The sequence below is a fragment of the Fimicolochytrium jonesii genome, assembly GCF_025526975.1.
Source record: "Fimicolochytrium jonesii strain JEL569 chromosome Unknown EV422scaffold_19, whole genome shotgun sequence".
Lineage (NCBI taxonomy): Eukaryota > Fungi > Chytridiomycota > Chytridiomycetes > Spizellomycetales > Powellomycetaceae > Fimicolochytrium > Fimicolochytrium jonesii.
In genome coordinates, this window is record NW_026515686.1 from 475127 (window position 1) to 500125 (window position 24999).

General features: G+C 55.6%; 7 protein-coding genes and 1 non-coding gene across 8 annotated transcripts; 5 read left to right on the plus strand and 3 right to left on the minus strand.

Moving 5' to 3' along the window:
• Window positions 1-344: 344 nt before the first annotated feature.
• EV422DRAFT_536350 (cytochrome c oxidase, subunit VA/VI) lies at window positions 345-1729 on the minus strand. The gene is made up of 3 exons (XM_053070824.1): window positions 1589-1729; window positions 739-1210; window positions 345-445 (listed from the first exon to the last, which is right to left on the minus strand). Exons 1-2 carry the CDS (start codon window positions 1650-1652, stop codon window positions 747-749), a joined length of 528 nt encoding a protein of 175 aa, XP_052923956.1. The 5' UTR covers window positions 1653-1729; the 3' UTR covers window positions 345-445; window positions 739-746.
• On the plus strand, window positions 1676-3054 carry EV422DRAFT_536351 (uncharacterized protein). Its single transcript, XM_053070825.1, has 3 exons — window positions 1676-1692; window positions 1752-2462; window positions 2543-3054. Exons 2-3 carry the CDS (start codon window positions 1965-1967, stop codon window positions 2855-2857), a joined length of 813 nt encoding a protein of 270 aa, XP_052923957.1. The 5' UTR covers window positions 1676-1692; window positions 1752-1964; the 3' UTR covers window positions 2858-3054.
• Window positions 3055-4143: 1089 nt separating this feature from the next.
• Window positions 4144-5005, plus strand: EV422DRAFT_621508 (uncharacterized protein; the record flags this gene model as incomplete). The annotated part of the gene is made up of 3 exons (XM_053074138.1): window positions 4144-4405; window positions 4477-4723; window positions 4806-5005. The coding sequence occupies exons 1-3, from the start codon at window positions 4247-4249 to the stop codon at window positions 5003-5005; spliced, it is 606 nt and encodes a 201-aa protein (XP_052923958.1). The 5' UTR covers window positions 4144-4246.
• A 506-nt stretch (window positions 5006-5511) lies between these two features.
• On the minus strand, window positions 5512-5916 carry EV422DRAFT_569306 (uncharacterized protein; the record flags this gene model as incomplete). The annotated part of the gene is made up of 1 exon (XM_053072754.1): window positions 5512-5916. The coding sequence occupies one exon, from the start codon at window positions 5914-5916 to the stop codon at window positions 5512-5514; it is 405 nt and encodes a 134-aa protein (XP_052923959.1).
• Window positions 5917-7476: 1560 nt separating this feature from the next.
• Window positions 7477-12242, minus strand: EV422DRAFT_498416 (uncharacterized protein; the record flags this gene model as incomplete). Its single annotated transcript, XM_053068018.1, has 8 exons — window positions 7477-8584; window positions 8630-8994; window positions 9082-9231; window positions 9371-9647; window positions 9747-9926; window positions 10015-10391; window positions 10504-11592; window positions 11694-12242. The coding sequence occupies 8 exons, from the start codon at window positions 12240-12242 to the stop codon at window positions 7477-7479; spliced, it is 4095 nt and encodes a 1364-aa protein (XP_052923960.1).
• Window positions 12243-15805: 3563 nt separating this feature from the next.
• On the plus strand, window positions 15806-16690 carry EV422DRAFT_507836 (uncharacterized protein; the record flags this gene model as incomplete). Its single annotated transcript, XM_053068682.1, has 1 exon — window positions 15806-16690. One exon carries the CDS (start codon window positions 15806-15808, stop codon window positions 16688-16690), a length of 885 nt encoding a protein of 294 aa, XP_052923961.1.
• Window positions 16691-17577: 887 nt separating this feature from the next.
• On the plus strand, window positions 17578-17663 carry EV422DRAFT_t97. The gene has a single exon. It is a non-coding gene; the product is annotated as a tRNA-Asn (tRNA).
• A 5963-nt stretch (window positions 17664-23626) lies between these two features.
• EV422DRAFT_130731 (uncharacterized protein) lies at window positions 23627-24806 on the plus strand. The gene is made up of 3 exons (XM_053064738.1): window positions 23627-24117; window positions 24193-24445; window positions 24513-24806. The coding sequence occupies exons 1-3, from the start codon at window positions 23902-23904 to the stop codon at window positions 24572-24574; spliced, it is 531 nt and encodes a 176-aa protein (XP_052923962.1). The 5' UTR covers window positions 23627-23901; the 3' UTR covers window positions 24575-24806.
• Window positions 24807-24999: the final 193 nt, after the last annotated feature.

A 24999-nucleotide genomic window follows, 5' to 3' on the forward strand; every position in this document is an offset into this window, starting at 1 on the left:
CATGGATTGTTCCCGGGGTAGATCCGGCCGTGTTAGTTCAAAAGGAGTTGATGGGGTTATGAGGTGCGATGCGGATGAAGCTGGGCTGGGCTGGAACGATAGCCGGGTCGCACTCCCCCGTGATGGATTCTCGGGGCCGCGTCATTTTTTGAGGGGAGATACGGAGGCGGTTTTCATGGGGCGTGCACGCAGGATGAGCGAGGATGGAGTGGAATACTTGGACGGCGGGCCCCTCCCCTCCCGTCGTGTATTGATCACCCATCCCGCGCTTACTCCCCCGACTCCTATCATCCATTCGCCCACTCCCCTCACGAAAAAGCAACGATGAACAACGGGTAGCAAGTTTTTGGATCTTCGTAGAGTGTGTATATTCTCCTTTCACAACGTATAGGTTTTATGGAACGAGTTTCGGGTGTAAGGGGGTGTGTATGGTTGTTCGACTACACTAGATTCGGATGAAAGAATGAAATGGGAAAAATGTGTGTGTGAGTAACATGGTCGGTGGGTGGGTGTTAGGTGATGAATGATGAACAACAACCCTGCTCGTTCCGCTCGCGACGAGGATGTTGGGCGGCGGCGGGCGGGAGTGTAGCTCGCTTCGCTCGCAAAGATCTGACGCTCGCTTAAGGCTCGTTAAGTGCCGGGATTAGGTGTATTACGCCTCCGGCGCAAGGAACTCGCTTTGCTCGCCCTGCTATCGCTCGGTATGACAGTGGGCTCGCTCTTCTCGTTGCTCACCTTCGATATCACTCCATCCACCACCTTTTCTCCCTGACAAACTCAAAGTGGCCAAGCCCCTCCTTATCCACAATCCCGAGTTCCTCCAAAAGAGGTGTGAGGTCCTTAATGTACGACTGGTACTGCTGTTCGGAGGAAGTCTTTCCTTTGAGTGCTTCAAGAGTCCTAACAGCGGTCGCAAAAGTGTTTTGCTCCCGAGCCGCCCTCAGCGCATCGGCAATGACCTCAACGGAGGGTACCCAATCAGTCGAAAAGATATGGTTCAAGCCACGCTCGAGCTCAAAGTCGTCCTGGAGGTTCTGAAAGTGGGCGCGCCAGAAGGAGACGTACTTTTCGTAGTCGTTTTTGGCGGAGGGGTCGAGGTCAGCGGGCATGGGGTAGTTTGCGAGGGTGGGGTCGAGGTCGCTGTGGCCGGCGGGACCGGTGGTGGCGAGGCGGGAGGGGGCGGTGAGGAGGGGGGTGGATGCGCGGGCTGAATTCAGAGGAGGTGAAGTGAATTAGTGAGCGGAGTTTTCAGCGTTTACGTGCTAGTTTCCCCAATCCTCCTATCCGCGCTTATCCTACTCCGGAGGTTCACGGAGGCGAACCACTTCATCAACCACGGGGCGTAGCGATCCCCGAATCCGTTCCCATTCAGCTGCCGGTTGTCTAAACTACCTAGTCAAGGCATTCCTCCCGTCCGTACGCAGCCTCATTCCCCGTCGATACCCATCCGCCTCAACCGGCCAACTCTCGTTTTGTGGGGGGAACTGCAGATGTTCCCCACGCCCGCCCAGTAAGCGGTAACGGTCGCGAACAGGCGTCGGAGGGCGAGATGTCGCTAGTTGCCGCGAGGTCAAGACACACTTACCCAGAGGCCTGAAAGCGACGGCCCTAGCGAGGGAAGGGAGGGCGAAGCGGGCGAGTCTGTTCATTGTTGCCAGCAGTGACTGAGGGAGCGAGCAAACGACGAGGGTAAGGGTTAGGGGGGGGGGAGATAGCTCTGGGGAAGCTTTCATTCATGCACATTGCAGTGGGTGAATCCGGCTGGGGGGGAAGGGGCGGGAGTGAGGTCACGTGCATGCGCCGCGTTGAAGTGCATTGTATTGCGCCCCCTTTCGTCTCTCGCCCCCCTCGCTCTCCCTCGCTCGCATCGCACAGCAATCCGACAGGAAGCGCGTGAGTCATGGCCAAGTCTTGGGCGGAGAGCAACAACTTCTTCTTGGCGAAAGACGCCAGCGTCTGCCATGAACGCTCATCCGAGTTGCTACCTTGCATCCTTGAGAGCGATCCATGCAATCGGCCGCTGTTGTCCCACCCGGCCAATCTGCGTGTGGATATATGTAGGATGCTTTTCGCTCGCCACACGTATAAGCGTCGACGGGAGGAAAAGGTCTGTCTTCTGGCAGGAACCTGTTAGGTGCACGCGGCCTGCTGTTTTCCTCTCACCCTCTCCACGGGAAACGTTTCCTGGGGAGGTTTCACATACATGGAGACGGTGGAGAATACCCCCCACATCGGCCGGTGAAAGACTGTCTCAGCGGGGGTTTCCATTCTCCTCCCCGAGCCTATCCCAAAGTCCATCGCGGAATCATCCTTCAAACCCACAGCCAACGGGAGCACCCACCGCCCGCGAAAAAAAAACCCCCCACCCCATCGCCCTCGCCAACAGCGCACCCGCAAATCATACAAGAATGCCCGCCACCCGTCTAATCCACCATCTGCTCCTCGCCGTCGTGCTCCTCGTAAGTTGCTGTCCCCCATCCCAATTTTACTTATATTCAATTTAAATCTAACAGCCTTCCCCCCGGTCTCCTCACACCAGTCCCTCGCCTCAGGCCCCGTAACCCTCCTCCACCTCGTCCGTCGAAACCTACCCCGGGGCAAGAGATACAAGGCGTACATCGCGTTCATGCTGGGCGGATGGGGTCGGTGCCGTTTCTGCCGTTGTTGCTGCCGGAGGAGCATACCGACGTTGTCGCGGCTTCGGTTTTGTGGGGAATGGCGGGGTTTGTGGTTACCCTGTGGGTTCTGGTGTGGGTTTATTGAGGGAAAGATGGGGTTGGGATGGAAGGAAAGTTGGGACGGGGTTGAAGACAAAGCCACCGGCACGAGATTCACATCGGGGGAGTTGGCATGAAGCCGGAGAAGGTGGAACGGATACGGAGGGGCGGCTCCGGATACCGGCTTTTGTGGTCGGCAAAGGGCGGGAGGGGGGAGTGATATCTAGCGTAGCAAGCCGTACCCGTGCTTTCTTCTTGGCGGGCGGAGAGTGGGGATACCTCTGATGGAGAAAATGTTAGCGTGAAGCGAATGCAATCTTGTGTGTTGAAATCATGCTGGCGCTACTTGACGGTTTGTGTTTGTGTCGGTCAGTCTCAGCCCTTGCAGCAGCCCACAGCAGCAACCCGTCCTTACGCCGAGTCTGCTCAGCACGCTGCTTCTCCCATTCGGCACTCTCAGCTTCCTCCCTCCCCTTTTCCACACGCTCACGTTCAACATCCTCTTGGTTCCATCTCGCCTCTTCCGCTGCCGTGGTATGCCCACCCGATGAGATTCTCTGATCGCGAGCGGGGAAGAAGCGACTTGCGGGCTCGTAGGTGACGTGAGAGCAGCATCCCACCCTTCCTTTGCCCTCTGCTCCCTCCTCAATCTCCGTATCTCATCGCGTTCCTGATCTCTCCGTTCTTGCTCGTCCAACTCCTCGGTTGATGTCTTTGTATCTGGTGCACAAAAGAAAGCCTCTCGAACTCCGACAACCCAACCCTCCCACCCACACTATGTGAAAGTTGTGGAGAGGAGGTGGATTGGTGATGGGATTGGGTCGGTTTATTGTTGTTGTTGTGATTGGAGTCATGTGAATCAGACGCAGATGCGGACGCCGAGCCTTGAGATGCGGATGCGGCAGCCTCACCAGCCATACCCCTCAAAACGCCAACATACCGCTCCGTCTGACTGAACGACTGTTCCGCTAGGGAGGGTTTGGCGTCTCAATACCCCCCTTCTTTCCTCTTCCTGCGTCTCCCCACTCTGCGTCCCGCCCCCATCGTCGACTCCGTCTCCAGCTTCTACCCCCCTCCTCGCCCGTTCCGGATAACACCCCTCAAATACGTTCACAGTCTCCTCAATCCCACTAACAGCCACCGCCACCCCTCCCACGCACACGTCGCGCCCACCCCAATATTATTTGGATAGTACATTCGTTTGACGAGCTTGCGATGTACTGGTCGTGAATGAAACGGTTTGCAAAGGCGGGCCTTCCCAGGCTATAAGTAGATTTTTCAGTGAGGCCGGATAGATGAGCGGGGGATAGTGGACTACTAGATTCGGGCGAGCGGAAACTCGGCGCTGCTTCGCGTGATGTGACCTGTCAGTTGCTGTCAGTCGCATCGCCCTCCGCTTTTCTTCTCGACACACCACGAATCAGAGCACTGTCCTCTCCACAGTCAGTTCCAAAAGAGAAAGACAAACTGGTCTCAAATCTTTCGGACAAGCACGCTCTGCTTTCGTTCCTCTTTTCGCATTATCCATGCAGTCCATCCTTCCACTTCTCTTCTTCTCCCAAGATCGAGAGCAAGCTCAAACCTCTCGGCGCCTTGCTCAAGAACACGCAAACGATACAATGATGCCTCACAATGAACGAGATTACTTTGACGCAAACCGACTGCTCGTTGCAATCGTGCTCATCGTGAGTTGGCGTTCAGGACATTGCCCACATCAGACACTTGCATGCCTTTCCTGATGATATTCCTTTTACAGGGCATTGCATCTGGGCCGATCTACGCTCTCCGTGGCGCGCACCGATTCCTAGGAGACTTCCTTCCGAAGGGATACCAATGCATGCTACTGGCATGCGCGTCGGTTCCGTTCCTTCCACTCTTCTTGCCCAGAGAATACATCGACCTCATTACCGATTCGGTTGAATTGGGTACGGCGACCTTTATCTTCATCGTCCGGGCCATGTCGCTGTTGTGGTGCGCGGGCTTCATCATCTGGTTTATCTCTGGTAATACCTTACTCGGCATTCTCATTCATACGCTATCGTAGAGATGCCTCTCGCTTATCGTGTTCCGGTTCAATTTCTTTAGTCCTGACGAAGGTGATGGCTATGGAGTTCACCATGGAGGAAGCGGAGAGGAACATGGAGAAGATTGTTGCTTGCCTCTATATATCCATCGGATTGATCCTTCTTCACGGGCTTTTCTGGGGCGCTGAATGGTTGTTCAAGTATTATGTGAACCGCGTGGGCTCTTCTATCTTGGCGGCGACCACTGCCCGGACCGTTTGACGAAACCGAAGATGATGTCCACTTTCGGCCTTGTTCGGTTCAGGATTGGCAGGACAAGGGCAACAAACCCGACGCCAGGCTAGGTTAGGAAACAGCTATGAGAGATAGTGCAGCGCGCAACATGGAGAAGCGGAACGGGATGAAGATATGTTTTCGTCGTGGGCAGTGGTCGGCGAACGGCGTACCTGTAACTTCGCGGCGTGAAGGGAATACCTGTAATCAAGTCTTCGAATACATTTGACCATCAAAGGGCTTTGCAGCAATACGCTTTAGGCAGAAGAGTGTTTAGATCAAATGCCGCTCATATTGAATGCTATTGCATGTACAGATTTCAAAAAACAGAGATACATCGACGATGAAGTTGACAAAAACGGTATAAAGCAGGATGAACCATCCTCTTTCCCTCACATCTCGTGGTTATTCCAATGCAAATCCACTCCCACACACCCAAAACGATCTGCCAAGCTCCCCGTCCACATCCCCACCCATCCCAAAAAGAAAGCGGGCTAATGCCCCAACCGAACATACACGCTCGCGCCGCCAACACTCTCCACCAGCCGCTCGCCGCTGTCCGTGAGACCGCTCGCAGGTGGGAACGCGAGGTAGCTGTCGCTGCTGATGTGGTGTTCGTGCGCATCGTGGTCGGCGAGGTCAGCGTCGACGGTGAATGTGGATGTGGAGGAGATGGTGGTCGGTAGGATGGTCTCATTGGTCAGGATTGTTGTTGTAGCGCCGTGTGTGTTTGTAGTGAAGACATCGGCCGACTGGGATGCGAATGGGGCGGTCATTGAAGCTTGACCGGCAGCTGTGGAGTGGGTATTGCGTCGCGCGGCGCATCGAGGGTGGAGGAAGCCTAATGCGCTGGAAGATGAACGGGCGAGCTGGACGGCGCGGAGGGTTGCGGATGCCATGTTTGTCGCTTGAGCCGGATCCAGACTGAGAGCGGGAGATGTGCTGGCGTTTGGTGAGCGAACTTCTTTCAAAGCAGAAGAGGAGATCAAGTGAGTTTGGCCAACGATGATGCGAATACGCCAACGGACCTTCGGACGATGGGATTGTCGAGTAGAGAGGCGGCGGGATCGTCCGCGCAGACGGCTTTATACGCCGGCCCTCGTACCCCTGCATATCCCAATGGCCGATGTCGAAGCTCTCATGGCGGATGGCTACCCAGAGCCCATCCCTCCGCAGCTTTCTCGAGAAAGGGCGCTTTCTCCCGCGTACTCTTTCACCCGCCCAGCACATCGCGGCACAAGAAACGGCTTCCATACAACAATCCCTGTCGCTATCGATGGCACTTGGTCCTTGAGTGAACGAAACTGGGCATGGTACGATACACCGCGACACCTCCACGAGGGTCCAGATCCTACGCGGGGCAACATTCTGTGCCTCATTTCGTTCTCCGTCCCTATCTGCCTACGCGCCGCAGCGACGTTTAGCACATCACCTTTCTACGCCTCCGTCCACGAAGGACGCCACGCCCGCCATCGATGAGAGCTCTCTCCGAACACCAATCGTCCGACTCGTGCTTGAACTTATGCTGCGCACATGGCGGATTGGAAAAGGCTATGTTTCCGGCGGTTGTTGGTACTCGTAGATCTCTTGAACTTGGTCATCCTTTCCTACTGTCCATCATATGCATCGAATGGCGGTCTCTCCAATGCCCATGTCGTGACGTCCATATACTGTACCGTCTGGGGCAATCGATGAGCAAGAACTGAAGAAGGCAACCACATAAAACCCCGATCGGCAGAATACCATTTAGCAAGGTCGGTATAACCAGCACGGGGGTGAGATAAGATGCGAAAATCGTGCCATGCGATGCCCAAACGGGTGAACGGAACTAAGCCGGGATTGACGGGACATTAAGCCACGTTTTGGCGGGTGCTGTCATTCTTGTGCTTCTCTGCGCGTCTCTTTGGCAGATCGTTGCGCATTTGATGCTCCCACTTTCCGGAAGCGCCAGGGAAAAAAGGAAGTTGGCGTACAGTATGTGGAAAGAAGCAGATCTCGCTCACCGAAGCCGAGTGGATAGAATATATGTGCACATGTCCATAATCTCCAAGCAGTCCAACATATCAGTCCAACTACGGTCGCCAACTACAGTAGTCCAGCATATTCCACGGATCCGATATGCCCAGATGACCGACGCACTTTGCAGAACGTGAATGAGTATCCTCACATCGGACGCAAAGGCCAAAACTGAGGGAGACCAGCAAAACATATATAAAGCTCGGTATGTAGATATGTAGAAACATAGGGATGCATGGGGTACGGGCATATAAGGAGGGGCTAGACACAGAGTATGAAGAACGGAGGGAATTGGGTTTTCCAAAAGTAGTCGGTGGGGATGGTAAGCCGCGAGCAGCGAAGAGACGCACATTAGGGAATTAGATCATTTGATGGTGTTTCGAAAATACCCTCGAAGTGGGTTTGTGGGTAAGCGATAATCCACCGTTGGGCTCGCACCGCCCCTACGTCCTGCGCACGAACTCCTTCCTCCTCAACAACTGTGCCTCAATCCATTGCTTCGTCTCCTCAACCTCCTGCGCCGTCAACGTCCCATCATTCTTCTCCACCTTGACTCTAATCAACCGTATGATCAGCTCGCGGTCCCTGCCCTTCAACAGCTGATGCTCATACTCCTTCTTCAGGCGCGCCACGTCGGCGTGGTATACATGCTCGCCGACCAGGGCCTTTGCGTGCTTGAACCGGCGCGTTTCGAGCTGTTCCATGGGGACGCCGTCGCCGCCTGCATGGAAGAATTCGAGGAGGGTGTTGAGGAGGGCCAACGAGGCTGATGTTTGGCGAAGGTTGAGGATCCGGCGGTCGCGCTCGACGGGGCCGTAGAGGGGTGGGATGAGGGTGTTTTCGACGACGGCGACGATCTCGTCCCAGCAGCGGCGGATTACTTCCTGTGACATGCGTTCGGAGAGGTATACGTCCAGCGTGGCGAGATTCTTGTTAAGGTACTCGATGAGCGGCTCGAGGGCGTCGTCAATATCCCGCACCGTGACGGGCTCGTCAATGGGAACGCCCGCGGCGGTGAGGTTGGAGTATTGCGTGGCGGTGGTGAGGGATGAGAAAAAGGATTTGGATGGGAGTGGTACGGCTTCTTGGGCTTTGATAACGCGGATGATCTCTTCTTTGGCGTATGGGATGATACGGGCAGTGAGGGAGCGAACGAAATCGTCACGCATGCGTCCAAGTCGCTCTTTACTCCTCCTGAACCAGAATTCGACATCCTCCGCGGCGCCTTCCATCGTGAGACGCACCAAGACCCGTCCCTGCGGTTCCAGATCGACGTACACATCGTGCGCTTGATGGTCAGCCAGTTTCCGCCGCAACCGCGTTCCCTTTGCCAGATTGACCACGGCGTTTCCGGCAAAATCATCAGCCGTGAGGATGTTCTTGGACAACACAGCCACCTCCAGCTTCGTAACCGGCGGCAGCATAACTTCAAACGTCTCATCCCATGTCGGCGCAAGTGTGTCCGGGATAGCGCGCGACCGCGCCAATTCACATGCGATACCATTCAATATCGTTGGTCCCACCGGGGGATTCGCCGACGACGACCCGGTACTAACGCGGCTGATGGGACTCGACGCTCCACTCCTCGTCAGCGACAAGGGTGTGGTTCTCCCTCCCGTACTCGAAGCAGCAGCAGGTGTAGCACTCGTCTCAGGCGGCGGAACGACAGTCCCATCAGGTACACGCAGGATGATATACGGGTTGGCGAGCCCGTTCTTGTTGCACGGCTGGAGATTCTCAGCGTAGGAGAGATGAACCTTCAGAGCACCGCTGACGCATGTATCATCCTCTTCCGCACGTTTGGCTGACGAGGGTGATGATGCGGAAAGCGCTTCGGCTTCTGCAGCGACTTGTGCGCGATGGCGACGGAGGATGCGGTTCAGTTCTTGGACGTTCATGACGCGGAACATGTCGTGGAGTTTCGTCATGGCGTATTCGATGTTGCAGAGTTTTACGCAGGACTGAGAAATATCGGGGAGTAAGTATTGACTCAGCACCACAAGTCCGCGCGGAAAACTATCAGGTTGCCGACCGAGACGATCACATACCACGTTAGCGATATCCTTTGGACCATTCTGCGCGGTCTTGCCAACCGTCGTAGCAAGTAAACCCTGCCACGACGAGCCGGTGGACGCATCAGCTTTGATTTCACCCATCGCTAAGGCATCGCAGTAGTTCTCGATGGCCTTGCTGACAGTCTACAAAGGGTCAAATCAAAGCCATTAGTCACTCGCGTCACGCATGTAAATCTCCCTCTTGTCCATCATACAAAGAATCCAACATCCTCATCAAGCCAAAGTGGGTGACTTCAACCCCAAAAACCGCTCCACAACATACCTTAGCAAACCCCTGCATAAACCCCGCACTCTGCACCGGATCACTCCACTCCAACCCCTTAATAAACTCCAGTTCCTGATACACCGCAGAAAACAGATCGGTGACCGACGAGCTGAACCCGCCGTCGTTGGGGTTGAGCGGCTCAAACTGGTCGGCTTTGACGGCGTTGTTGACCCATTCGACCGTTTTCGTGGAGAGGTGCTCGAGCCAGCGCGTGATGAAGGGCGCGAACCATCGTTCGACGTTGAAGCCGGTGTTCGCTGACATGCGTTTTAGGCTGGTGGGGGTGGAGCGAGAGTTAGACGTTCATCCGTTTCCATCACCCACATCACATGTCCCAAAACACTAACACCCCAAAACATCACAAAATACATACCCCGGCGCAATCTTAGCATACCGCTCATCCATAACCTTCACCTGCCGATACAACTCAAACACCATCTTGCTCCCCGACGTCACCGCCGCATCCGACGATATCGTCTCAGTCGTCGACTCGAGAGTCAGCACATAGTATTTGAGGTAGATCTCGGTTGTGTGGCGGACGATGTCTAGTTCCCTGTGAATCAACGAAAATGGAAATTTGTGTGAGTTTTAACAAAATCCGAAGTGGAGTATGCACGGAACACGAGACATGCCGCACGCACCTTTTGAATGCAGTAAAGAAGTACTTGGCATCCGCATCAATCTCCTCACTAATCAACTCCCCCAACTTCGTAACCCCCTCCACAACCCCCTCAACATCATTCTCATCCAACGGTTTACACAATTCACTCAATTGCTGATATCTTTCAATCGCTGCCTCCGTCAGTAACGGCTTGATGTAATCCTGGAAACTATTAGTTAATGGGGGATTTCGGGGCGATTCGCGGAATACGGGGTGTTTGACAATCATGCGCAGCATCATGATGGTTGTTTCGAGGGCGTCTTTTGGGGTGTTTTTGGGGAAGAAGTCGCGGTACTTTTGGATTTGGGTGCGGTAGTAGGCTTCCATTTCGTTGAGGAGGGTTACGAGGGCTGGGCGCTGTTGTGTCATCAAGAGATATGTAAATTTAGCCTTTCTGTCCGGGAGACGCGCGATCCCAGAACACACGCATAAAAAGTGCAGCATCCACCAATGTATCCTCTCAACATACCTCCCGATGACTCAACCACTTCGGATCATCCTTCATACTCGTCTTCAATCCCTCGAGAGTCCCCACCAGGGCGCCCTGCGGCACCTCGGCGTTCTTATACCTCCTAAACAGCAGCTCCAAATACGCCATCGCCATAAACGCCTCGGTCAATCCCCACGCACGGCCCAGTATACCAAGCATCGACATACTTTCCGGGCTCAATAACTCGACAGTGAGCTCTGTGATGGAGTTGCCTAGCATGTTCATGTCGAGGACGAGACAGGCGCGGAGGAGGACTTTGTACATGGCGCGGAAGTCGACGGTTGTGTAGGTGATTTGGGAGAGGAGTTGGGCGAAGGGGTCTTGTTGGCGGGCGGGGCGGGAGGAGGAGGAGGAGGAGGAGCCGCCGCGTTGGGAGGGTGCGTTCGGGTCGTCTTTGATGGCGGCTTCGATGAGGATTTCGCCGCCGACGTACTTGTCCTTTTCCTTTTTGCCTAAGCCGTTGAGGGGGTACCATCGCGTTACGGGGCTCTTTCGTCTTGCGGCGTCGATGAGTTCGCCGAAGGATACTTTGATCCGGCCGAGAAATTGTTCTTTTGCGCGGTCGAAGACTGAGACCATGATCTTATCGGCGGGGTGGTCGCATTGGAGATTGACGTGCTGGTCCCACCGTGGGTTCAGAGAGCCTCTCACGGTCTCAGTCTGCATGACCGGCCTGTCTTTACGGCCCTTATCCGCCCTTCGCGCCTCGTCCGTGCCGTCGTCAGGGATGCGTCCATGTTCGATGTCACAGTAGGCGTCGCGCGTGCGTCCTTCTTTCGCGACGAGCCCGCGGGCTTCGATGACTTTGAAGAAGAGCTGGACGTCGTAGCTGTTTTCGGGTTGTTTGCCTTTGCTGCGGGAGGGTTCGGGGGTATCTTCTATCCGGGGCCGTTTGTCGAGGAAGCGGGCTTTGAGCATGTCGCTGAGCACGTCGGAAAAGGTGCCGCCGATGTTTTGCTCCCAGAGGCCGTATCCGTCGCTGCTGGTGAAGTCTTCGGGTTCGGGGTAGGAGTTGCGGTCGGAGGCGAGGGTGAGTCTGACACCTTCGACGTAATCGGGTACGACCAGCTGCAAAAGAGAATAGTGCATTTAATGTCAGTTACAGCACCGAGGTGAACAACACCCAAGTGGCACGGCGAGTGAAAACTATCACATCCCAGAATCCTCACCTTCTCATCAATCCGATGCACCCTCTGCTGCGCCACCACCCGTTCCAACTGCTTATCCGCAGCCGTAACCTCAGTCCTCGCCTTCTGAATCATCTGAGCCTCTCTCAGGTCCGCATCCTTCCGTTCCGCATCAACCCGTTCCTGCTCCCTTCGCTGCCTTTCAATCTCCCGCGCATCTGCCCGTTCCGCGGCCGCTGTACGAGGCGAGTCAGCCGGTTGCGGTGTGGCTGCCGTGCTGTCTTGCGTGGACGCAGCGGTGCGGGTTGTGGGGCTGGTGGTTGAGGCGGAGGTAGGTGCTGCGTCCTGTCCTCTGTTTCGCCATGATGCCTTTGTGGAACGAGTTCGTGAGGCGTCTTCGGAAGGTGTATCCCGTGCGCTGCGTTGTGTGGAGCGAGATGTTGCGCCAGATAATTGCTCTCTAAGCAACCTATCCTTTTCCCGCTCCTTCTCCCGTTCACGTTCGCGTTCCCGCTCTCTAAGCCTGTCCCGCTCCCTATCTCTCTGATACCGATCCCCATCCCGCGATGCAGACGATGACGTGGGACTCATCGCCGAAGAGGACTCGCCGATCAGTTGATCCAGACTCGCCAGTTTCTCATCGTACTCTCGTGAGCTGCGGGTGGTTGCGGAGCGAGCGGAATTCGGAGCTGCCAATCGGTCAGAGCTTCTGGTTGGGATGGGTGCAGACGGAGGTCCTTTCCGTCCGCCCTGCATATCGTCCAGTGCTTTGAGCATGTCGTCGAAGCTCGCGGCTGGTGCACCTGATGCTGATACGGGGGCACTGCCTGGGTTGGACGATACTTCAGTGGGTCGTCGCGCAGGCCGCGCCGAGTCTGGAGTTGATCGGGCGCCTCCGCTCGTTGGCTCCCGCCTCTCATAGTTCCGATCCCGGTACTGAGGTCTCCCGTCACGGTCTCGATCTATTGCGTCCGAGCTTCCGTTCCTCGAAGACCCCATACTGCCTGGTTGAGACCGTCCTGCAAACGCGCTGTTGGCGGACTCTGTCCGCGGAAGAACACTAGTGCTCGCTGCTTTGGAGGCATACCCACTACTTCCCAATCCGTCCGTCCCGCTTGGTCGTCGGGAATGTGCCGGGCTATTGCGTGAAGAGCCGCCTAATCTGGGATCGCGTTCACGGTCGCGATCAGACCCGTAGGTTGTAGCAGCTCGCAGTGCGTTGTCACCCGATGGCCGTCTCCGCGGGTCATCATATGCACTCCGTTCTCTCCCTCCGGCCCCTCCTCCCCTGTCTCCGTTAACGACATCCTCGGATGGTCTCCGCGATCGCGGCGGACTAGATCTGTAAGACTTTCCGTTTCCATCGACTGCGTTTCCGCTTCCGGAGTATGGTGCTGGCATCGGTGCTGATCTAAGATTGGGAGGAAAGATGTGTGTCAGGTCAACTTTCTCCAAATGAATGTGAGGGTTGTACCGTCCGCGGCCGTAGTAGAGCGTTCGGACGTGGAATACTCCTGTCCTCATCCTCCACGTATCATATCGTCATCGTCACACGACAAGCATGTGGGCGTCCGCCATCGATCACACTATCCCACTCCGCCTTCCAGCACAAGTACCCAAAACCATTCCGCTCCTCCCTGCAACTCGAACAACCTAAGCCGAACCCACTCCGAGCCCACTCTACTCACCCATTGGGCTCCATCCTTCCACCATTCTCCCTCGGCCGACTCTTACTCCTCACACTACTACTCCCCGACGGCCGTCTCTCCCCCTCCGGCCTCCTCTCTCCTGCTCTCGGGTCCTCATACTCGCGGCGCTCGGAGCGAAACGCTGGGATCTGCGAGTGTGCTGGTGGTGCTTGTGCTGCAGGTTGTTGGGAAGGTGGTGGTTCGAAGAAGCCGGCGGCGTTGCGTTGGGCGAGCCGAGGAGGCTGCGACTTTGCGGTTGGCCGAGAGCGGTCGTCCATGGGGTGTGGAGCGACCTGCGGTCGGTCAGTTGCAGTATTAGTTGGGTTCGTTGACCTCTGAGGTTCAAGTGTCTGGTGCTGGATTGCGGCTTAGTTGACAGTCGGCGGGTGTTGGTGCACCAGTGGAGCCGACAACGTTGCCGTGTGGTATATCTATGTTATGTTGGCTTCCCGTTCAGCACGCTCGTCTGTATGCTTGTATGCTGGTATGTAGTTACTCAGTAGTAGTAGGAATAGGGCATGCTTGCACTGCACAGACATCTCCGTAGAAGAGGACCTGTTTGAGCGAGCGACCGCATTATCCTCGGCTCAATGTGACTTGACGGACAGCCGTGGCCTCACGTGGCTGCCCCAGTTGGAATTGATTTGCGTACATTGCTCCTTCAAAGGTCCTCCTCAACATGCCCCTCCCCCGACCACCGAGCGCACTGCCAGCTTTTCCTTCTATCCGGACAGCTGTGCCCGTCTGCAACACAACCAATAAGCCTGCGTCGTGATGCCACTATATAGTCTCACAACCATTGCCTCAAAATGTTGCCGCTATGGGTGGAGAGCAGTCAAAGCCGGGAGAAGAATGGAATGAACGGTTCATCGGTCCCGCCTTTCTCAGCACCAGACAGAATGCTTTGTGTCTAGTGATGCAGATGCCCCCCATCGAAGCTCCTCCATGATCTTTCCCATGTCAAACCCCGCGACGACCAAATGCAGGTTGGAAGTTGGACAGCACTATTGATACACGGACACCACCCTCTCATCACTCTTTCTTCCAAGCAGGAAGGAGTTATGACAGTGAGGCTGCGCATATGCACGTCACGCCGAGGAGCTGAGCCCGGCATCCAGAGAGATACCTTCAGGCATCCATGTCCATCAGCCCTGCCAATCGTGAATCAACGGACACACAGCTTTCTGTCCTAGTGCGTTGCATGGGGTTATGCTGTGAGTTGTGGCATGTCCTGCGTAGCGATCGCCCATACCCTCCCGTCGTCAGCCACGCATGCCACTTCGGATGGAGTGATTGGAAGTGGGCAGCGCGTTCAGCCAGCCGGCGAAAAACTCGCCAGCATGCAAGCGGCGGCGGACCCCCGGTGGCTTTTTGTCTCTTTCCCGCATCAATTCGACAGGACCTTCCCTCGGGAGCGGGATGCAACAACCACACAAAGGTCTCGCAGCTTCCAGAACAAACCTCGAATCAACGCCCGTCGCCAACCAAAATCCTCTGCCAAGACCTCGCCGCAACCGCATGTCAGAGGCTTCCTCCGGCAGTCGTTTTTGCAGCTCTGACAGGTTGTGGCCATAAGGCGCGTCGTTCAAACAGGCGGCTGTGCCGGTGTCTTCGTTGCTCGTCATTGGGGGATTGAGCAATTGTGATTTTTGATTAGCGCTAATCCTGATTTTTGATTAAGGAGGTTATAGAATCGAAGTTGATCGTCGGGATCCCGAAACGCAAGCCAAAACCCCAGAAACAAGAAACCCCTCATGCCGCGATCCAATCAAAACCTCCTTCCCTTCCATATCGAAATTCAAGCATGTCACCGTCGTCACTCTGTCTGCGTAAAGAGGACTGAAACCAACCAACCCTCCTTCCATGTCAAAAACCATGCCCTGATCTCTCGTTTGATGTTTTGTCGGGTTCCCGCGGTAATCCACTTCCCCAACCAAAAACAAGAGGCTGGCCGCATTCTTTCTCTCCACCCATCATCAGAAATCTTCCAGATCTCCGAGTTGGCACCGTAATGATGCGCGGCCTCATCAAGAAATTTGACAAATCCCCCGTGCCGCCGGCCGAAGGAAGAAAAAGCGCAGGTCGCCACACCCCGTCAAAATTGAAACAACGCATGGGCGCCAAGCACCGGGCGAATGACAGGCGTAGGCGTAGGTGGATATAAGTGCCCTGGAAGTGCTGAGCCCGTGTGGGACGTGGCGAACCTGGGATGTGCTCTTGCGCAGGCAGATCCCCCCCCCATACGTACGATCCACGCTGCACAGCACACGCTCGATATTAGATATCTTTGGGTTTTCTGGCTGAGCGCAGAAGGGTTGGAGGTGGTATATCTACGCGGAGTGGATTTTCACAGCACTCTCTGTTCGAACCTTTTCATCACAACCTTCGACCTATACATACGCGCTTTACAACCCATACCACAGCACAACCGTAGGATACCTGCCAATACCCACCCACATCACCACAATGGACACCCAAACATCACCATCCTCCACCCAACAGCACCCGTCCCCACCCCAAATCCCGCAATGCAACACAACAACTCAAATCGCCTCCCTCTCTCGCCTCGCCGTGCACGTCCTCCTCCACCTCTTCCCAAACTACGCCCCACACACGAACACCACGCGCCTCGTCGCATCCATCCAAGCCATCCTCTCCCGCACCCTCATCAAACCCACCACCGTCTTCCTCGCATTAAAGTACCTCGCGGGTGTATCGCACGCTCAGCCAGAGTTCGGCCTTAGGGAAGTGAGGGTACCGAGGAGCGCGAGTGCGTCGCCGGTCTCGCCGACATTGCCGCAATTACCGATGCCGCGGACACATCAGCAGCGGATAACACTCACGCCCCTCCTCATACTCACCGCGGCGATCGCGACAGCCGACTCCTTCCTGAACGACATCCCGCACTCCATGGCGCATTACGCGTACTACAGCGGGCTGAGCGCGACGAGATTGGCGATGATGAAGAAATCGATCTGCGAGGCGTTGCGGTGGCAGTTGTGTATCGCGGGGGACGTGTTTGAGAAATGGGTGGTGTGGTTGAAGGGGTTTGCGGTGTGGAGGATGCGGAGGGCTGTGTCGGCGTCGGCGTCGGCCGGATCGGGCGCACTGCCCTCCTCGTCACCGAAAACACACCGCCGCCAACTACTTGAACTCAAGATCCGACGAAGCATGTACGCGAAGATCCTCGCAACCTCACCCGCCCCCGCATCAACACCCTTCCCTCCCACAACAACAACAACATCATCAGCATTCCTGGCCCTTCCTCCGCCTCCGGGTAACGCGAACCCAACACATGCAATCACGTCATTCACACCGGGCCTCCGAGCTCCGTGTGTCGTAGAGGCTTGAGAAAGCGGATTCCGAAGTGGGCTCGGAGTTGTGCTTCCGAGCCGGCAGTCCGTCATCGGGAGGCTTCGCGTGCCGCTTCTGCTTTTGTATATATAACACACTCCCCATACACCTCCGACCTCCGATCTGCGAGAAGATGTGTTTTTTTTTGTATCTATATGCTTGTGTATATACCATGGATTTTGCGATTTTGAATTAGATGAGTGCGGTTAAGGACAACTGGTCCGTAATTTCATTTTGGCGTCGACTGTAGTAGGTCAAGCCGGCAGGTTGATTGGGCTGGCGTCTGTGGACCTCAACAACTGCCCAACGTGCCAAGGCAGAATGTATGCGAAGTGGGAGGCCTATCAACGCCTGGAGGCCCGGGGCCGACGACGACCTCGTATCCGCATCCCGAATGCCCCAGATGCACAATCCGTGTTCCACGAGAAGGTTTTGAGGGAACATTTCTCAACCAACCCTCAATTAGCACTCAACCTTCAAAAGAATCCCCGGTGCAACCACCGTCCCTCCATGCGATTAGCGCCTGAACTCCAGGTGTCGCCGTGAAGGTTTTACCAGCAAGCTTAACCTTGAGCAATCTATCCACCATTCCCTGAACCTAAACAACTCCCGACGCGGAATGTTCCATTCCTCACAACTGTCGCTCTCAATGGATGGGAGGAGTGAATGCATCCCCGAACGTCTCTGCACCCTGGTGAAACACATATATCATATGTATCCATCCGTTTTGCCGAGTCCTTTTCTCGGTGGGCGCTTGGGTGAAGCTGGTTTTCCAAGTTTCTCAAGCTTCTCGAGATCAATGCTTTCCTAAAAGCCGCCATCTGTACCCAGCCGAACTGCAGTCGCAAAGATATGACTTTAAACAAGACACCGCCTTTCAACCAGCTTTCGTGGCGCAATTGGTTAGCGCGTTCGACTGTTACACAAGATAGCAATCGAGAGGTTGGCAGTTCAAGCCTGCCCGAGAGCGTTTGCCTTTTTTTGACTTTTTTGAGTCCCTACAATAACGTCCATAAAGCTAGGCCCCCCCTCCCTGAAATCAGCGACTGCGGCTACGCCAAATTGACGTAAGGGACCGACATTGATTTCCCAAATACGGGGACCGCTTTATTGATGGACCCTTTATGACTGGACTACTTTCTTATCGAGACGCGACGCGTTTTCATTGCCACTTTGAGCCCGGGCCCTCTTTTTTTCCACGGGTCTTGCACATGCCATTCCTGCCTCGGTTATTGCTTTGGGAGAGGAAGACCCCCGTATCCTCTCGTATCCCCCCTCGGCACCCCGTATCCTCCCTCGGAAACACTGCAAACAGGAAGGAGGGGAAGCAGGGAATATGGGGCGCGCAGCACAGTCACGGCCAGCATATATAAAGAGCAGCTCAGCAGGCCCCCCCCGCCGCTTCCTGATTTCTACTCATCACGGCGATCGCTGCAGTTGATAAATGACGGGGTAGTTAGATATTTGGCGTGCGCTCATGGAGCCACTGCCGGTCAGTAAGGGTCTTTCCTCTCTGTGGTGGGAATTCTGGGCTCGCTGGTTGTAGAGAGGTGGTGGGAAAGTCATGGGAATTCTGTGAGGTGGCCATGGGAGTCGGCTCTATCCGCCAGTGTATAGGTCTACTTTGGTATGTTGACGTACTCTTCCGCTTCCGTCTCTGACCATAATGCCTTTCTCCGAACACTGCCCCTAATCGAAAGCAACTTTCTCACTATACGTACAGGCCTTTCACATATCAAGCCGCCCGTGAAGCTCTCCGAGATGCACACAGAAGTGGTGCTCTCCGAGATGTATCCCAGCGATTCGATGGGGAGAACCGCACTCGTCGCGACCCCTACTCATCGTCGGCCGACGGACCCTCCTCCTCCTCCTCTTCGCTTCGGGGGAGCCGCTCTTCAACTACAAGCTCTTCAACTACATGAGGGGAAATCGTCTATAGATTCGAGGTGTCCTTCAGCCCCCCCCCCCACCCAACCTTTGTCGCAACACCATCCACCATCTCCCACACCCACCCACACACCCCACCGTCCCCACAATGGTGAAGCGAAACTATACCAAGCCTGCTCGCGCCGCTGGAGCATTGTACTCAGCGGCCGACGACACCCCCGCCACCCAGCGGCTGAAGCGAGAGATCCGCTATGCGGTAGGTGAACTCATAGAATGAGATTCGTTCTAATCTAATAAGATAATCATCATGATCTACGTTCTAGGTCCTCGCCCAGGCCTCAGAGGAGAGGCACAACCGGGCCCTCCGCGAGCAAATCGCGGCGATGCGGGAGGAGCTGCGCGTGCTCAGAGCCGCCGCCAGACCCTCCGCCTCCTCCCACACCCACCACACACCCCACCGTCCCCACAACCACCATGCCGAAGCGCAAGAACACGCAAAAACTGCACAAGGACGCCGGCTCAACGTATTCGGCCGCCGAGGACTCGCCCGAAGTCCAAAAACTAAAACGAGAGCACCGCTATGCGGTGATGGCCCACCTCGCGAGCGAGAGGGAGGTCATTGCTCTCTGCTCGCAGGTGGGGGCCTTGCGGGAACGAGTCCGCGCATTGGAAGCCGCCGCCGCCGCTCGTCTCTCGGCCTCCTCCTCCTCCGCCTCCTCCGCCCCCGTCTTTCAATCCCGCGCAGCAGAAGACCAACATGACAACCACCGCTCAGCGAATGGCAAAGCGCGAGCGCATGTACAAAAAGATGCGCAGAACCAGCTTCGGCCGGCACGCGGTCACGCTTCTCCAACGGGACCTGGAAAAGCAACGCCGAAGATCGCAGGAAGCTTCGGAGCGCCACAAGGCACGCGTCAGGGCAGCCAGCGCAACCACCACCACCACCACCACCACCACCACCGATACCACTCCCCCCCCCCCCCCCCCCCCACACCACCACCCCCCCCCCACCCCCCCCCCACACCACCACCCCGGGCAGCAGCAGTTCGCCGGGCCCACCGCAACAGCCGCGGCCGTTTTGGAAGAACGGGCGGGGTGTTGGCGTTCGGGTAAGTTGAATCACTGTTCACATCCTCTTCGAATCACAAGGATTTCTACTAACTGCATCTGTTTCCTCTCATTTCCCATAATCAGGGGGTGGGGTTGCCTGTGTTATGCGGTGATGGCCCACCTCGCGAGGGAGAGAACGAAGCCCTGCGAGCCCAAATCGCGGCCCTGACGGCGTCTATGAATTCGAGGTGTCCTGCCGCCCCCCACCACCCAAGACCACCTGGAGCACCGGCTCCAACTACTCGGATGCCGGGCTGTCGAAAGACGCCCAGGTCGCCAATCGCAACGACCGGGCCGCGAAGAGGGACCTGTCCAAGCGGCAGCTCCAGCGTGAGAGGGCCAGGAAGGCCGCCGAGCGGTCCACCAAAAGGGTGGCATGGGCGCCCGTGACCGCAGTCTTTGCTCCCCCTCCTCCGTCCACCCCACACCCCACCACCGCCATCCCCCAACTCCCCCTCACCACCGACACAACCCCCCCGCAACAGCAGCGGTGGCAAATACAGTACGCCGCCGCCGCCGCACCAGCCGCGGCGGTGCTGGATGCCCGGGTGGCATTTTTCGCGGGTGTTGGCTTGCCGGTAAGTTCAGATCAACCGTTCAGATCCTCTTCGAATCACATGGATTTTTTCTAACTGCATCTGTTTCCTCTCATCTCCCATAATCAGGTTCCGGGCCCTAACCAGCTGCCTGTTGAGGGGCCAATGACCGCCGCCGAGGCAATGACCGGTGTGCCTGCGGGCCCGTGTCCCGGTGGAGAAGGCCCGAAGGCCGCCAAAAGGGACCTCGAGCGCAGGAACCGCGAGCTGGAAGAGGAGCTAGCTACCGTCACGAGGGAACTCCGCGCCCTCCAAGCCGCGGCCGGTCGTCAAGAGGGACGGCCGGGTCGTCAAGAGGGACCTGAGCAAGCGCCACGTCTTGCGCGCTTATCAACCCCGTCACGCCCTCCATCTCCTCGGATGATGAAGCGAAAGTTGATCAGGTATCGCGCCGCGGTTTCGGTCCTTCTTTCCCCTTTCCCTTCCATTCCCTTCTACTTTGTTTTGCTTTCTTTTTTTGTGCATAGTTTAGAGATTGTTCGCCCCCTTCCTTCTTTGTACGTATATATTTTAGAGCAATATGATAACATAACAATGTCAATATCAAAGTCCAAAAATCAGTTCAAGAATTGGCGATTAACCAGTCACGCATGGTGCGCCGAAAGTCGGAAAGCATTGCCACGCTAAATCAAATGTTGCGGATGGACGGAGCGGATGGAGGTGGAAATTGTGCTTCAGCGAATGGTTGATATGCTCTATGCCGGACTGAAATCCTCACTCTATCTAAACTACCGCGAACTAACTTGACCCGCAAAGATGCGAAACAGCCCATAGGCCCGGGTCCAACATACGCCGCACCGTCTGCCCATATCTATCCCCCCCAATGCCTTACGCTCTAAGCCAGCTTCACTCGATTCCAGGCGTTGACCCACCCCGCGAAGCCTCCATCCCCAGCAGGACCCTTCCACGCATCCACATGGTCGACAGCGAGGACCTGCACCCTGTATTTGGCCTGCGTCGCCACACCGGCTGCCGATTTCATGAAGGCAGGCGTGAGGAAGGGAAGAGCTTGATCGCGCTTGCAAAGCCCGTTGGATTGCAGTCTGATGTCCGAAAGATGTCTATAATTTTCAAGTAAAGTGCGTGAAAGCCGCCAACGAGATAGATCATATCTGAATGCCTTCATCGCTTTTTGTGAAGTCTCCATTTGAAGCCGATTATTTAGACCTGAACTTCACCCCGCGAAAGCCGCCAAATGAACCGTCTTCGAATCGCCCGTTAAACGAGCTCTACATGATGTAATTCTGCACTAAACCGAGAGTGAAGGTAAACCATATTCACACCCCGCACTCTGAAGTAGAGGCAGAATATGAACAAACTCAGTTGAAAGACTGAGCGTTGACCAGCAACGGTGCATTTTGGACCCGCTACGACCATCACCACCTTCTCGAACAGCCGAAAGGGAAAAGCAGAATTCTGAAACTTGAGGTGGCTGTTGAGCCGATCGAAAAGCACAGTGCAGCAACGCACGCTGGCCTTTCGAGTTGGTTCGGGCATCCTACACGCAAGCAGACGCACGCATCTACTTCATCATGAACGATGTTGAGTTTTTTTATTCACCGAACCTCCAAATCTCAAGAGCCTGATTCTACGGCACAAATATATGGGGTTTGCACCTTTCAAAATGGAGCTGTGCATTCATAGCGTGTGCCATGAGAGAAACCTGGCGCCTTTCCTGCAACATGAGTCCCGTTCAAAGTCCGATGCCCACGATGTCCAATCCGCTCACGCCCAATGCCAGCTGACCATGAACATTTCGTCTCCGTCAAGTTGCGCACGCATGGCTCACTACCTACGAACCCCAGTGCTCGGCCTTTGTGATGGTTCTGGCTCGCTTGGACGAGTTTGTGGAAACCGCAAACACGCGAGTCTATGCGCGCATGCCGTCATGTCCGAGCCGTACCAATGCCCCGAGGGACCAGGGGGAAGCCGCGATTATGGCAGCTAAGATTTTCTGTCCTGGCTGCCTATTCCCCACGTGTACATCTTTCCTGTGACGGATGGATGATGTGTGAGTGATGATGCAGGAATGCCCGAGGGCGAACGTACCATGAAGATTAACGCACGCAGCATGGTTAGTTCCGCTATCAATGCACCCAACTTTTCTCAGCTGTTCCATAAAGACGAATAATGGCTTTACTACCGCGATTGCCGCGCCCATTGGCAGTTTTGAAAACAGAGGAGTGCGCGCCGAGCATGCGTAATCTGAGCCGCTGGAATGAAGGTGGTGAAAGCTACATCCCTCATTGACATGATGACCGCTTTTGCTTGCGCAGGTTCAGCTGATTGCGGCGTCCGCACGACCTTGGCGTCGGGTCTTGCAACGGCTTCATCAGCGTGGGGATTTTCCCATCTGAAAGTGCTAGCAGAAAAACTGATGAGAGTCAGTGGGGTGTGACAGGGCTCGACATCAATATTGTTGGGCTTACCACGCATCCATTAGTCTTGTCAAACCACTGCAGCGATCCCGACGTCGTCGAGTCCTCGAGGATATCCGGAGAGGGCGCGACGTTCGGGATGCTTCACACCCGTCTCAATTGGTTCGTGTCAGTTCGAGTTCGTGTCAGTTCGAGTTCCGTGCTGATCCTGTCTCCAGAATTTCCGTCCATTGCTCGGATCAGCGCCTTGGTCAACCTCCCGCCAGATATGTCCGATATGCAAATGTCGTGGTCCGTCAAGATGAAACGTTTACCGTCCTCCTCGTAGATGCTACGTAGTTTTTCAAAGGCGCATCTTGCGACCGGAGCGCTTGAATACCGTAAAATGGTCAGCGGAACTCAAGAAGCTCGTGCATGCGGGCGAGAGCGAGAGTGGCGACAATGACAACGTTGTCAGTGCTGGCGCCGAACCGCTCCCCGAACCGACACCCCAGTGCCGTCTAGTCACAGCTCACTAAAAGTGAGGCGTTAGTGAAAGGCTCAAGCCCTACGAGCTGGGAAATGAAGAGCCCAGGGCTGATGAGCGGAGCTGAGATCATCCTAAGCACCATTCCTGCCTGCAAGACATCTTCCCGACAATGCTGGCATTCTCCGAATCCGCTCCCTGACATCCTGCATTAGCAACTGTCGTTTCGTAGCTTGTATGGGAAGGTGTGGTGGTGGACGCTCCAACAAGCCAGGCACTCTATGAGTGAACTAGCGAATTTCATATCGGGGATGCGCAGACTCCGCAGTCCAGCAAGGCTCCACAACTCAAGTGCGGGACCGTCTCCACACCATATCCTCACGTTCCGCCTTGCTGAAGTTGAGGCACACCTCGGGCTCGGGGTCAAATGGTATCCATGACTGTCTGATTGTCAGGTGTTTAGTTTGCTTGATGCTGACTTCTCTTCGTTCAACATGCTTTGATCGCTCTCCGGTGCAGAGCCTTTAGCGCCACATCCCTCCACGTCCTCCACCTCCAGGACTGCAAGACATTGGGTTCTGGAGTACGGTGCCCGGACGAAGAATACAGTTCTGGCGAAAGATACTGTATTTGGGCAGCGCTCATCACTGCTGTCCAGAGTGTTCGGATGGATGTCGGACCTATGTACGAAGTGAGCTTATTAGGGGCGTTGCTGCTGCGTTGCCGATGTCCGGACGGACGGACGACTCGGACGATTGACGACCACTTCAAATGGGGACTGCTGGACGCGTCGACTTGCAAGTTCCAAACATCGCAGCGCCATCACATCCAAACATGGTCAAGCGAAAGCGAACCAACAAACTGCGAAAGAACAAACCCCACAACCGCAGTGGCTGGGACCGCATGGCGGTCTGCGGGGACGATGGTCCTCGCCCTAGTAGGCCCCCACGCCCGACAGGGAAGAAGCGCTGGCGGGGGCGGGCCAAGGTAAGTTTGCTCTACTACCTCTCCAGGCGTCGGGCCAATGCACCATATGTGGTATTAATGTACTTCTATCCCAAGAAACGCGCCGCCGCCGCTACGGCAACTGCGAGTGTTGCTTCCCCTGGGCAGAACCCTGGTGTCAGCACTCCCGGCACCCGAACGTTCACTGCCCCTGAGACTGCCTCTGCAGGTCTCAGCACCACTGCACCCTCAACTACCTCGGCCGCAACCACCGTAACGACCGCTTACGCGGATCCCAACATAAGCAGAGATAGTTCGCAAGTCGCTACACCAGGAATGAGCATGCACGGGGGGCCGGTCGGAAATGTCAGTGCTCCGCAACCACAAGTCGCTACACCAGAAATGAGCATGCAGGGGGGGGCGGTTGGAAATGTCAGTGCTTCGCAACCACAAAAGCCCAGTGGCGGGACTCCGGCGAGGAACTACTGATTGCCCTTGAGAAGGATGGGAGTGAGGACGATAGTGCTAGCTTAGATTTGTTTTTTGTGGCCCGGCAAGTTTTTCGTCGTCTCATGCCATCTGTTGGAGACCTACCTCTCGAACATCGAATGGGAGCCAAATGTGAAGCTTTGTAGTGCCCAGATTCTCGGCATGGGTGGACGCTGCGACTGCGTTTTGGGTCGCCATTTTTCTTGTACATTTAAGAGTTAATTCATGCGTAGCCTTTCTATGGTGCAAATGTCCAAGTGGAAGGTGAATGAGAGGAGTCCAAAAGAAAAGACGCATATACAAGTCATCGTGTGGTCCGAAATCGTTAAGCACTCTGGTCTCATATTCCGCCATCCGCACATCATTCGGATACGGAAAACGGCACGTTTCTTTGGAATCTTGGAAAGACCATGTATTAGGCTATAGACAAAGAAG